Raw genomic sequence first — 13,644 nt, 5'->3', positions numbered from 1 at the left:
AAAAAAAAAATCTCCCAGCTGCCTTTGGGAAGGACAGAGAAAACCAGATGTCCTGTGGGCCTTTATAGTGTGGTGGCGATAATTATGTTTTTATTAGGTGCTCAGATTCCCTAGTTATGAGCACACAACGACTATCTGTCTATCCATCCATCTATTTGGATGGCTAATACACAGATTTTCTCTGCTAAGGAGTTAGAAATGAACCAGAGCTGATTGAATGGTAGGCACTATTTTGTGAAACGGTAGGCAATATTTTGAAAATTTCCATGACAATTTAAAATTTATTAAATGTTTATTTTTAATTATTTTGATACTTTTTCTGTTTTCCCCTAGTTTTTTTTGTTGCTGTTGTTCCTTTTTAAACTAAAAAAGAAGGATGAAAAAGGAGAAAGCATTTGGAGGGAAAATAAAACAAGAATGAGTAGAAAGTGACTATCTTTTCATTTGCCAGCCTAGTGATTTTTATGGGGCAAAAATAGACGATTTCAAATCAGTAACTTTTTTCATGAAAATTTCCAGTTTTGAACTTACTGCTGTTTTCAATGGAAACAGCTCCCAGGCTTTTCCCCTTTGGAATGCCTCTCCTTTGTAACTCAAGTGTAGCCTTGCCTTTTAGCAAGATCCTAAGGTTGCAAATAGAACTTGATAGAAACCAAATGCTCTATTTTGGGAAATAATGTGATTTCTGCCTATTTCCCCTGCACTCTTAAATAAAAGGAAACAAAACAACAACTGAAATTTCTCACGTGCCTTTTTTTTTGTTAGAAAAAAATATTTTCTAAATTATTTTCTAATTTTCTAGATTATTTTGTTTATGTCCTGTGTATAATTAAAGGATAAACACCTCAGTCCTCATATGCTTTGGTTTTAATTTCCCCATACAGTAGCATAACCAAGCAAGGGAGGAGGGGGTAATGACAAAACTCAAGATTAACAGCCACCAGCTTCCCTTAGCTGGTCATTAATAACTGACTGCACCACAATCCTTATTGCTTCTCTATCCCACTAGTATGGCACACTTAAGTTTCAGGACAGTGAGAATCTCTCTACATGTGTTGTGCATTTACAGATGAGTTTAAATCCTTCATGAAAAGGCTACCTAACAACCATTTCCTGACCATCGGGAGCATCCACCAGCACTGGGGTAATGACTGGGATCTTCAGAACCGATACAAGCTCCTCCAGAGCTCCTTGGAGGCGCAGCGTCAGAAGATCCAGCGCACTGCCCGCAAACTCTTTGGCCTCAGTGTCCGGTGCCGGCACAACCCTAACCACCAGCTGCCTAGAGAAAGGTACTCGAATCCCCACCTCCTGTGCTCAGACTGGTTCTGTGCCTCTTTGAGAAGCATTATGAGAGATACGTTGTCTCTTTCTTTTACAAAGGTCAGAGAAAAATGGAGAGATACTGTGGGCCTGGAGCAAATAGGACCCTAGTGATACAGCTATAAAGGAGACAGAGGGAAGGCGGCATTCGCAGAGTTAGTGAATAAGTGGTTTCCCATTATGGCTAAAGCAGCTGTTGACATTATATAGTGACTTCTCGCTGGCTTCTACATGGCAGGATTTAGATCTGCTTCCAAATGTTTTTGGAGTTTGGTCTCTGTGGATTTGATAAACATTTTTTTTTTCCCCCCATATCCCAGCACTTGTCTGAGATTGAGGAGTGACTCAGGAACCTTGGAAATAATGAGCCAAGCTCCTCCTCTTCTCAGCCTCTCTGGAAGCAGCAGGGCCAAGTTAGCATTTGTAGAGGAACTGATTTCCTTCACCAGCTTGATCAGCAGAATGTTCTACTTTGGGAGAGAATTAATTGGCTAACTTAGAGGCTCTCGTTACCATCTGATCCATAGGGCAATGAGCATTATGAGTTTTCAGTTAGCCATACATGGCTGACGTAATGCTTCCTGCTCCTCAAGGTCTCTTTAATTATAGAGCGTTTTTGCGTAGGTAGACAAAATCCCAGTGGGGATATGAAGGACAAGGGAAATATCCACTTGGTTCAAATTTAATTTGTTGGGTTTCTTTTTTTTATTCTGGAGAGCATTTAGAAATTGGCTCACATAGCCACTTGGCTAAGTTGTTCTTAAAAATCCTGACTGAACCCCGAGTGACAAACACATACACATATGATTTTGAAGCACAAAACAACAACAACAACAAAGCAAGCAGCACCTAGCAGATATCCAGCCAAGCATGCCATTGCAAAGCTTTTAGATAAATATGTCTTTAGCAGTTTGCTTCTGTTTTAAAAAGCCAGCCAGGCAGAAAGGGAGCCTCCAACAAGCACTATAAAATCTGGGTGAAGGAGAATGAAATGGATGCTGGCAGCTGGGTTTTTAACTGACTGATGTGCCTGATTTGTTTAAGTCAACACCACCAGGCATATTATCATTTCCACTCTTATTTGTCATTCTACATTTGTAGCAAGAAGGGGGACTGGCTCAGTAGACAGATACGGAGAGAGAGGTATTTATTTCAACTATCTTCTCGCTGGGGCTAGGACATAGTCTAATTTCCTAATTGTATATATTATAGAAAGGCAGATGCTTATCATGCATGCCACAGGCCTTGAAAGGATGCAGAGGTTATATCGAGAGCAAGTCTCTCTTAGATACAAAAGCGTAGAATAAATAGTACATTTTATATTCAGTAGTAACCTAAAAGAGAGAAATGGGATTGTTATTCATTGCCCTCCAGTTAAAAGGAGAGGTAATGGGTCCGAGAGAAAGGGAGGGTAGAGATTTTTATAATTAGAATGATACTACATCACCTTTAGCAGTAACTAAGAAAGAAGGATTTTTTTAAAGATCAGCAGTGAGTTGCTGGTGCTTAAAAATACATTGACATAGTCAAGTTAGTAGATTTAAAAAGAAATGACTCTTTAATTATTGTTGCTGAAATGAACTGATTTATTTATGGCTTCTAAAGTTTTAACCTACGTCTCCAGACCCTCACTTGGTGTTCAAATTTAAATCAATGAATAAACAACACACATGGAAGAACATCTATTCTAGCCTCATTGGCATCAGTTAAGAATACATTTCACAATTCTTACAAATGAAAATAAAACAGCACATTTGTCACCTCGCGAGACTGAAAAACCCAAGGCTTTGAAACATCATAGCAGTTCAAGCCGTTTGAAAAAAGGAGGGGTTGTTTTGCAAAACAAAAAGGAAAAAAAAATGTTAACGTCTTCCCTTTTTAGAGAGATTTGAAAGAAAATTGGTAACCTAATCACTTACTACCCACATCAAAGTGTGGGTCCTTCAATTTTACCTCAACCTGCCTTGCAAAATGATCATGAATTCAGGAGGCTAATACATCTGAATGATTGCAAATCAAGGAGAGAGAAGAATTATTCTCCCGTCAAAGGCCTCTCTCAGTTAATGCACTGCCTCATTCAGAGCCGAGACATGAACCTGGCTGTTCTGGTGCTCTGATGAGGGCCCTACCCTTCAAGGTACCGGCTGCTCTGAGCTTGTTCTCTTGTTTTAACACAAATTCCTCCCTGGACCCGAGAAACTTTTTTTTTTTTTAAATCAAATCTGATCCATTCTGGACAAAAATCTGCTTTGTTGCACAGTCCCGACCTACTCTGGTTTATCCTGTTGCAGAGACTTGTTTTAATCTAACAAGCAGCCACAACAAACCACTGAAATTTAACCCTGCCTTTTAATCACAGCAGGATGTCACCTGCTTTCTTTTTAGCTTGGAATATCAAACCGAAATAGTAGAGAATAAAATTGCTTGGCAGTGACCTTTGAAGACATAGGCTCCTTTCTTTTACAGTTCCCTTTCAACTACTTCTGAGTTTTGACTGGCAGGGGCACCAGACACTATGGAACGTAACCTTTGCAATGATGTACATCCTTCAAAAGCCACAATGAAGTTTTGGGGTGGGGGTGATTTTTGTAGGTGGGAAACACTCCTCCAAGAACTATACATTAACTCTGCTACTTGCTTTGAAATGTTACGTTGTCTTTCTCTATTCCTTGTGCTTTTACATCTTTTTCCCTCCCTCCCTCCATCATCTCTCACTTTGCTTTCTGTCAAATCTGTCGTTTGGTCCTAGCTCTGCCCTGGGCTTCGCTTCTTATTTTTCTGATTTAATGTATTGCCACCGTGAGCAGATGGCAGGTGTTGTTTTTTTTCTGTCCTGGTTGCATCTCTGGAGAGTGCTGAGGCATGGAATACAGTGTACCATCCTCTTCTCTCTGCCCATTTTCACTTGAAAATGCTGATTTGGGGAGCAGGAAAATTACTGGTTTCCAGATCTCAGCTGAGACGCCTTTCCTCTTCTTCACTGCCTCCTGGGTGTTGAGATATCCAAGGAAAGAGTAGGGGGAAAGAGAGCAGTTCTGCATCTCTAGGATCCAATGAGCATCTGGGCTAGATGAAGACATGGCATAATTTCCATTTTGTTAAATTGCTGTATATTTTAGCATGTCAGCCCTTGCTAAACTGGCTTATTTCTGTTTACCTTCTGTGTATGGCAGCTATAAATGTTCCCCCCCCACCCCCTCCGGAATGAGATATTGGCAGCCTACACAAATGCCCATGTAGATTTGCTTTTGTAATGTGCACGGTCACATGTAACAAACATCCACCCCCTGCCATTTTACACACCCACATAGGGTGTGTAAAAGTAGTCTAACTCCACTGACTTCAGTGTAGTTATTCCTCGTTTATACTGGTTGAAGCAAGCTTGAAACTAGACACAGAGGGCCCAATTCTGCACTCAGTTCCACCAGCTCTCTACTGCTCTAAATCTCCTGAAATCAATGGCATTCTCTCAGTATCAACTCAGTCTAAGGGAGCAGAGAATCAGGACAATAGCATGCAAATATATTTGCATACACAGGAAATCATTTTATGCATGAATGCGCATCAGAAGCTAAATTCAGCCCTGATGTAAAAAAAAAAAAAAGAGTAGAGTTCTAGTTGCTTATGCCAGGCTGAAACTCGTCCCTGATATTCGGGACTATGCAGATGATAGTTCTTAAGGCATCTTTGCATCTAGTACCCCTGATTTACATCAGCGATTGTGCATGGCTATTTACATCTACGTGCAGTTTGCATGCATGTGTGTGTGTGTGTGTGTGTGTGTGTGTGTGTGTGTGTGTATGTTGCATGTAATCTACTCATACTAGTATACATGTATGAGTTCATATTGCACCCAGGTGTACCCGCATCTGCACTCTTAGCTACTCAATCAAATTTGCAGCAGACCTCACCTGTATGAGCCTATGCCTGCTGCATAAACAGCATTCACTTGCATAGGATGGTTCATGTGCTGACATATACCTTCACCCTCTCAATTCCTCTTGGATGTTCATGTATTAGCAGCTCAAGCTGCACTTTTGTAGTCGGTTGGTGGCAAAGCCTAGAGCTGGGGAGTCACCAGAACTCAGCCTTAGCCTCTTATTCCTCTCCCCATGTTAACATTCTCCTTTTAATGCTCAGATCAAATTCATTCAGCTACTTGCACTTTTATGACTCTGTAAGAGACTGCTATTAGCTTCTTCTCCCAATGGGCACATTTCTGCCTGCTCTGTAGGGCTGAGGGGGCTGTCACAGCAAGGGTCATTCCACTGCCCTCCCTTAGAGCAGATCAGAAGAGAACATAATAATAGTAATAGGTCTCAGGTGGATCAAGAGTGAACCACACGGTCCTTAGCGGTTCCCTGTGGATGGCTTCAGTCACCTCTAGTGGGAATGAGGGCCCCAAACAAATAGCATTAAAAGAAGGCTGCTTCTTCTCTCAAGGTGGGGTCGAAGCAAAGGAAAAATGGTTTTATTTGTTTTTCTAGAGCATGAAGCATGCAAAGGTTATTCTTTTAGCCACACATACATGCTAGAATCACTCCACCCTCTTATTATTATTAGTGCTATTATTATTGCTAATCACTGCATAGCAATATTAAGGAGGACCCAGCAAGATCAAAGGAGTAAAGACAGGAGGTAATAACGGCTGCGAAGGACATGGAGGGTGTTGTGTGTTTGGTTCCTGCAACCAAAGCACAAAGGTTTCCAAAAATGAGTGTGACCCTTAAATGGTGACAGGTCAGATTTTTCCCTCCTTGCATGCCAAGACTCGTGTAGCATCAGAAGGGAGGCATCTGGCACCATCGCAAGGGTACAGAATCACTAGGTTTGAGATCACTCCAGCTATGGCCTGGTCCTGTCCTGCTTTAGGGACTCCTGCAGAAGGGAGTACAGAGCTGCAGAGGCCAGCTGCATGTCCGACACAGAGTCCCCCCCCCCACACTTAGAAGTGAGAATTCCCTGGCAATATGTTGATGGCTGCCCTGTGATCCTTTTGTTCCAGCCCAGCTAGCACAAACCTGCTGTCAGACAATTACCAATGAGACTCCACAGCCATGAATCCATGGGGATGCCCGGAACCCTCACTAAGCTCCTACTGTCCTGTCCCAAGATGTACTGTGCTCAATGTTAAACCTGTGAAGTATCCTCTTTCCTTCGATTGTCCTATCCTTAGGTCTTGCGGAGCTGTAGCACTGCACAGGGACATGACTACTCCAGTTTGGTGCTGAGGCCAAAAGCACACCATCTTCTCACTTCAGTACTTAATGGGCACCAATTCCTGTCCCAAAAACATGTAGCCTCAGAGCAAGCTAGGGAAAGAATATCCCTCCGTACAGACAGGGAACTGAGACAGATTATATGACAGGGGCAGGAATTGAACCCAAGCCTCTCAACTCCCAACCCTATGCCTCATCCCTACAGCCCACCCTTCCTTCCTTCCTGCTATATTTGTCATGGTGCAAATTACAGTGTAGGTGGAAGCTCGGAACATCTCTTTAAGAGACAAGCACTGTTATATTTGCGGCAAGCTGTTATTTCACATTGTTGTCACTGAGTCTCGGCATGGGGAGAAGAAACTTTAGGAAGCCTCGTGCTTCACCAGTGATCCTTTCACCCATGCAGGCAAGAACTGGTTTGACAGATGGGAGTTTCTTTCTCCCCCCTCCCCCATGCACCTGCTCATAATCCTGCAGCTTTATATTTAGATTCCTGTGAACAGCAGGAGCATTGAGTTGTGCTTCCCCTTAGAGGAAGGTGACCCCTCTATGCGATGGTCAGGGAGCATAGTGTTTTCTGCACTTTAGCAAGCTGACTTCTTTCCTACCTCAGTGTCTTGCTTTCCAGGCAGGAGTCACAGGGCTCCAGCTGGAGAGGAAATACCTTCATTGCAGCAGAGCAGAGCTGAGATTCACCCACAAGCAGAAGGCGAATTAGATCCCAGGGGAATCATTTTGAAACTCCTTGTTGCCTTCAGCAACCTGTTTTGCAGTAAAACTGTGCTACCTCCTCCTCCCTGTCCCTCCCCTGCAGAGCAAAGCTGTCCTATTAACCAGGAGGTGTCCTGTGCACTGTTCCCAGGGCCCAGGCAGAGCTGTTGCTGTCTACGTACTGATATTTGTGGAAGTTGGTGCCTGGTTCCCAACCTCCCTGGCCTTTCTGGGCCCTTTCCAGTTGCAGGAGTCGTCCACTTCACTGTGAATGGGACAGCTCCAAAACCAGTGAGGAATGTGCTAATGATCCCTTCACACTTCCCAGCCCTCCGTGTTTCCTTGCTCATTAAACTTTCTTTTCTCACTCTGTCATTCTTACTGCATTTCTTTCTGTTTTCTCTCTTCCCTCTGCTCTCTGGCTTCTCCTTTCCTCCCCACCAGTTTCCTTTTTCATGCCCCTTTCCCTCTCCCTCTCTCATTCTTTTGGCTGTTTTATTTTTCTCTCTCAGAATTTCTTGTTCCCTGCATGTCTTCCTTTCACTTCTCCCTCCTTCCAGCTCTTCATCCTATTTTTCCCTCTTGTTTCCTTATTTATTTCTTCTCTTCCATTTCTCTCCCTCCCTCCCTCCCTTCCTTGCTCCCCTCCCCTCCCTCTAGTCATCTTGCTGTTCTTCATTTAATGCCTTCTTTGATACAACTCACAGCTTAATGATTATTCGGAGGTCAGGCTATGCAGGTGCCATGAATTTCACTAATCCAGCTCTGAGAGCCTCTGTCCATAATCACTCCTCCTGTTGTACAGGGACTGAATCCTAATTTGTCATTAGCCAGCCCTCTCACTGCAGCACTACCAAGAAGTTTTTGCCCAGAGGAAACAATGAAGTATTCATTAGCTGGTGGGGAAAGGAGGCTGTAAAGGACTTCTGGGGAGGGCTGGTTAGAAAAGAAATGCTGTACAGAGGTTTGAAGGGGTGGCCAGTAACATTGCCAGGGTGTTGTATTTATGGGCTTATAGTGTTAGCTATTAAGGGGAGTACTAGGGGTAAAATGTATGGAGGGGTGTTGTAGATATCTAGCATAGTCAGAAAGAAGGCTTCCTTGTGGGTACTAGTAATTAGTTACATGGTGAGGGTGTTGTTATAGAGGTTTATAGCAGCAGTCACTTAAAAGGAGTACTCCTATAACAAGAAGTAGAAGTTTATTCCAGAAGGCTCACATACCCAAGCCTTGACTGACCCATGTGCTGTCAGCTGATCATGGTTCCTGAGGGTTTCAGTTCATTACATCCTAGGCTAAGTATTTTTAAACAGAAGCTCTCATGGAGCTGGTGAGGATTCCCAAATTCAGTGCTCAGTCCCAGCCTAGGAGATGTTATAATCTGCAACAGCTGGTAATGAACATCAAGGGACCACTTGCCATGTGGGAATGGCCTGTGTAACCTCGCTTGGCAATCCCCTGCTTTAGTTTTGCCAGCTCTACTCTCAGTGGAGACTTGCCCCTTCGAGCTCATGCCACTCCACATGGCTGGACTCCCTGGCCAAAGGGTGTGTAAGCCTGTGTTTCCTTTGCATGTTGTGAACAGTGCAAAGGAGTGAAGTGAGAGACGGTGCATACCCCATGGTTGCTTCCAAGCAGGACATGTCCTCTGCAGTGAAGGAGGAAGCAGTGACTCTAAAACTCTGGCAGGGGGCTGGAATAGGATGAATCAAATGCTGAGCATAAGAGCAGGCTGGTTCTGCAAACTTGACACACACCTAAGCATATCTGAGCAATAACAAACTGACCTCCAGCTTCCCCTGTAACTAAGAGCCTGTCTCTATGCTTGGTGCTAAAGCCTTTCTTTTCCTATTTGCAGGACGATACAGGATTGGCTCTCCCGCGTCCAGTCCTTGCTCTATTGCAATGAGAATGGGTTCTGGGGGACCTTCCTGGAGAGCCAACGGAGCTGCGTATGCCATGGGGGCACCAGCCTGTGTCAGCGCCCCATTCCCTGCATCATCGGGGGCAACAACAGCTGCGCCATGTGCAGTCTAGCCAATATCTCCCTCTGTGGTTCATGCAACAAGGGCTATAAGCTTTACAGGGGTCGCTGTGAGCCGCAGAATGTGGACTCGGAGCGCAGTGAGCAGTTCATCAGCTTTGAGACAGACTTGGACTTCCAGGATCTGGAGCTGAAATATCTGCTGCAGAAAATGGATTCCCGGCTGTACGTGCACACCACCTTTATCAGCAATGAGATCCGCCTGGACACCTTCTTCGACCCCAGGTGGCGCAAGCGCATGTCCCTCACCTTGAAGAGCAACAAGAACCGGATGGACTTCATCCACATGGTGATCGGCATCTCCATGCGCATCTGCCAAATGCGCAACAGCAGCCTGGACCCTATGTTCTTTGTCTATGTCAACCCCTTCAGTGGGAGTCACTCAGAGGGCTGGAACATGCCCTTTGGGGAGTATGGCTACCCACGCTGGGAGAAAATCCGCCTCCAGAACAGCCAGTGCTACAACTGGACCTTGCTCCTGGGCAACCGGTGGAAAACCTTTTTCGAGACTGTCCACATCTACCTACGCAGCCGGACTCGGCTGCCCTCCCTGCTGCGCAATGAGACCGGCCAAGGGCCTGTGGACCTCTCGGACCCCACCAAGCGTCAGTTCTACATCAAGATCTCAGATGTGCAGGTGTATGGCTACAGCTTGCGCTTTAATGCTGACTTGCTGCGCAGTGCTGTACAGCAAGTCAACCAGTCGTACACGCAAGGTGGGCAGTTCTATTCCTCCTCCTCCGTCATGCTCTTGCTGCTGGATATTCGGGACCGAATCAATAGACTGGCGCCTCCCGTGGCACCAGGGAAGCCGCAGCTGGATCTGTTCTCCTGTATGCTCAAACACCGCCTGAAACTGACCAACAGCGAGATCATCCGTGTGAACCATGCGCTGGATCTCTACAACACCGAGATCCTCAAACAGTCGGACCAGATGACAGCCAAACTCTGCTAACCCGGACTTTTCAGTGGACACATCAATGACTGATCCTTTTGCTGTACAAAAAAAAAAAAAAAATGGAAAAAAAGAAAGAAAGAAAAATTAAGGGAAGGAAAGAAAGAAAAAAATGAAAGAAAGAAAAAAAAGGAAAAAGAAAGGGAAAGAAAAAGAAAATTTGTAACGTGTAATTAATATACAAAAAAAGGGGAAAAAAAAAAAAGAAATTCTTCATTTGTTGGAAACTAAACCCGTTCTAGCAGCTGTATAAAACTGTCAGGCATGTTTGTTATTTCTATAATCCGTCATAAAAGGGTCACACCTAACTCTCTCTTGACCTTAAGGGTATTGCTTGTTAGGCCTCAGGTGCGGCAAAAAGATAAAAAGAGGAGGAGCAGAGGGGGACAAATTTCTGTAATGAACTGTAAAGATTTCTGCTATGCAGGTGCCAAGACAAAGAAAAAAAAAAGAATTATATGTAAATGTAAAAGAACTGCCATTATTCCTAGTGGGAGTAAATGGTCAAAGATAAAAACTATTTCTTCTGTTGAGATTTATACCAGCTTTATGTTCAATTATTCACCCATCCTGTGATGAGTTTTGTCACTGGTAAGGAGGTGATGGCAGTCCTTTGAGAGTCATATTTTTGCTTTGTCTGTAAGAAGCACAGAGAAGAAGGTGTGAAGGATTACTTTTCCCAAAGAAATTTCCAATTTGGGATGTTTCAATTTTTAGGTGCCTAATTTAAGAGACTTTTATTATAGGTAGGTGCTCAGCAATTTCTCAAAGTGAAGTTCCTTGTGTGACCAAAAACTCTATTGGACAGATGCTCAGCTAGTGCAAGCTGGTATGGTTCATTGGCTAAAGTTGCCCCATTAACTCCAAACTCTACTGTCTGCAATAGAGCTATGGCCAGTTGCTCTAGTTGAGGTTTTGAACCTATGAGTTTTACCATATCTTCTCCCTTCTCCAAGGAGACCCAAAAAACTGAAGCAACCCAAAATCACTAGTCACTTTGGAAAAATTCAGGCCTTAGGAACAGTACAAAGCTTTTGTCACCTTAAGAAAAGCCAGATACATGGAAGTTTATTCACTTTATTTTCTGAGGGGGGAAAAAATTGTTTTTGCCATTTTCACCATAAATGAAAGCCAGGGTTCTCCTGAAACAAAAGCCTCTTTGCCTCAAAGGAAAAAAAAAAATCATTATTGCAAAATGTCATCAAAATGGCCACAAAATTAACAACACTGAAAACAATTGGCCAACTTTCCCCAAATTCGTAACCACAGAACAAGAAGAAATTTGGTCCAATGGTCAAACATGTAATTAACCTGCAAAAGGTTTTATGCTATGGATACATTTTTTGCTGGATTTTTTAAATTATCACAGAGTGTATCATTACCTGCTCAGCCCAGCTTTAGGGTAACCCCCTCAAAGACAATATGTGGGCTGTGTTTCTCTTTATTTCAGTTTGTTTGGGACTTAGTAAAGAGCTGCTAAGGACAAAGTGTAGAGCCTAACAAGAAATATAATTCTTTAGCCTGCCTGCTTTCAGAGAAGCAGCATTATCCTGGCCACAAGCTGGGACTAGTCATCAGAGAGAAACCTAAACCAAACCACTAAATTCAGATCTGATTTGATCAAGCTTGGATCTGAACATTGAATTCTTAAGCTGTTTGGATCCAAGTGTTTGGTTTGGCCATTGTAGAGACCTAGGCTATTGTAGAGCCTAGGGTTTAAATGCTGAGACTTAGGCACCTAAATTCCTTAGATTTTTTTTTTTTTGAAACTATGCCTATGGAGCCAAAAGTATTGTGCTGTTATTTTTTTGACAGTAGCCAACTGGGGCAATTAAATCTGGATTTAGATTCAGATTTCAGTGTAAGACTGGTTCAGGCCTGTCTCTACTGTGTATCAACAATGAGAGGAAAGAATTGGATACCTTTAAAGGTATAAGCTCACTAAGAGAAATCCATGAATAAATTAGTTAGGGAGGGTATAGCCAGGCTATACTGAATTGATTTCAGGAGAGAGAAAAGCGCCTTCCACATTCAGAAGTGTATGCATCAGATCCACCATGAAAGTCACAAATATCAGTCAAAGTGAAGGGAAGTGCTTGTGTCATTGGTGGAGATGGGTGAATATTGCAATTTTTTTTTCCTTGGCCATCTGTCCATTCCAATGTTTAAGCAAATCCATTTTGTATTTGTGTAACTGACTTTGAGGTCTTTTTGTCCACCTCTTGTGGCTGGCCCACGTAAGAGGTTTCTGGGTCTGTTACTGTTTAATGGGTGTATCCTTTTTAAGTTCAAGTGCTAGAGGCTCTTGGTTGTAAAGCTGACAGTTCAAGTTCAAACCCTGCTGTTGGCCCTAGGGGGCTATTTGCATTTGTGACCCTTCTGTGTTGGCTTTCTGTAAACATTCCAGCAAGCAAATTCCCTGGCAGGAATATGCATGGAAACAGTTAGTTTTAAGCTAAAACTGGAGAGTATTCATGGGAAGTAAATTTCAAATTTGTAGTTATGAGTATTCATAGGGGAAACCATTTTTCTAAGAGTTAAATCCATCCATTCAGGGACTAGAATTATGCCATGTAAAATACCCAACTGACCAAAAGAGCTGACATTTAAACTTGCTACTATTACTACTGACAATATTAATATTTTTTAAAATATCAAACTTTGTTCTTGAACAAATAGACTGAAATGCATTATGCATTCACTGAAATTATTTGGTGAATAATCTGAAATAGTGAATTTGCTAATGCAAAAAAAGGAATGGAATTCATCAGATGAATCATTTCTTATGAATTATTCGTCCAGCTCTAGTCACCAGCAGCAAAAGGAATTGCCATCCAACCATAAATCCTATGGGTCATCAGCAGATGCATTTTCTAAGTTCTGCCCTGTGTTTGCAGGACAGGACCCATTTACCTAACCAACTAAATTCATGTGTCTCCCTTTGACTTAATGGGATAGTTAAACTCAATGGCTTTAGTTACATTAGACTTCAGCTGGTGACAGTAACAGGGGGACTTTTAGCTTAGACAAGGCACAAATAACCACCAGAATTTTAACCAACTGTTGTCAAGAAATGACCCAAGTTACTTTCGACAGCAGATGGGTAAAAATGTCAGTGGCTGAAGTTCACTCACATTCCAGCAATCACTATCACTTGGAGAAGATTTGCTTTCCCACATAGAAAGCAAAAGTGGGAAATTTGAGGGTTAAAGGTTTGGTATAGACACCCTCTTTGTGTCTGAAATTTATTTCAGGAGTTCATGATATTGTGACGTAGCATCAATATGCAATGTCACATCAACACGGTGATGTGGAGTCTTCATGTAGTGTCAATGTGTGATGATGTTGCAACACAACAGGATATCATTGCATCATGATATGAAGACAAAATG

General features: G+C 42.9%; 1 protein-coding gene and 1 long non-coding RNA gene across 2 annotated transcripts in view; both read left to right on the top strand.

Moving 5' to 3' along the window:
* Positions 1 to 10,343, top strand: part of BRINP1 (BMP/retinoic acid inducible neural specific 1) — a 123,752-nt gene extending 113,409 nt beyond the window's left edge. The window contains exons 7-8 of the mRNA XM_019510520.1: positions 1,070 to 1,292; positions 9,112 to 10,343. Coding sequence (XP_019366065.1) covers positions 1,070 to 1,292; positions 9,112 to 10,252 — 1,364 coding nt within the window. The 3' untranslated portion in view covers positions 10,253 to 10,343. The remainder of the gene's footprint in view (positions 1 to 1,069; positions 1,293 to 9,111) is intronic.
* A 50-nt stretch (positions 10,344 to 10,393) lies between these two features.
* Positions 10,394 to 13,644, top strand: part of LOC109292886 — a 9,049-nt gene continuing 5,798 nt past the window's right edge. Inside the window, exon 1 of the long non-coding RNA XR_002096201.1 lies at positions 10,394 to 13,464. This is a non-coding gene — a long non-coding RNA (uncharacterized LOC109292886). The remainder of the gene's footprint in view (positions 13,465 to 13,644) is intronic.

The sequence above is a fragment of the Gavialis gangeticus genome, unplaced genomic scaffold, assembly GCF_001723915.1.
Source record: "Gavialis gangeticus isolate Ggan-Ray unplaced genomic scaffold, GavGan_comp1, whole genome shotgun sequence".
NCBI classification, from domain to species: Eukaryota; Metazoa; Chordata; order Crocodylia; family Gavialidae; genus Gavialis; species Gavialis gangeticus.
This window is presented reverse-complemented; position numbering and strand designations above follow the sequence as displayed.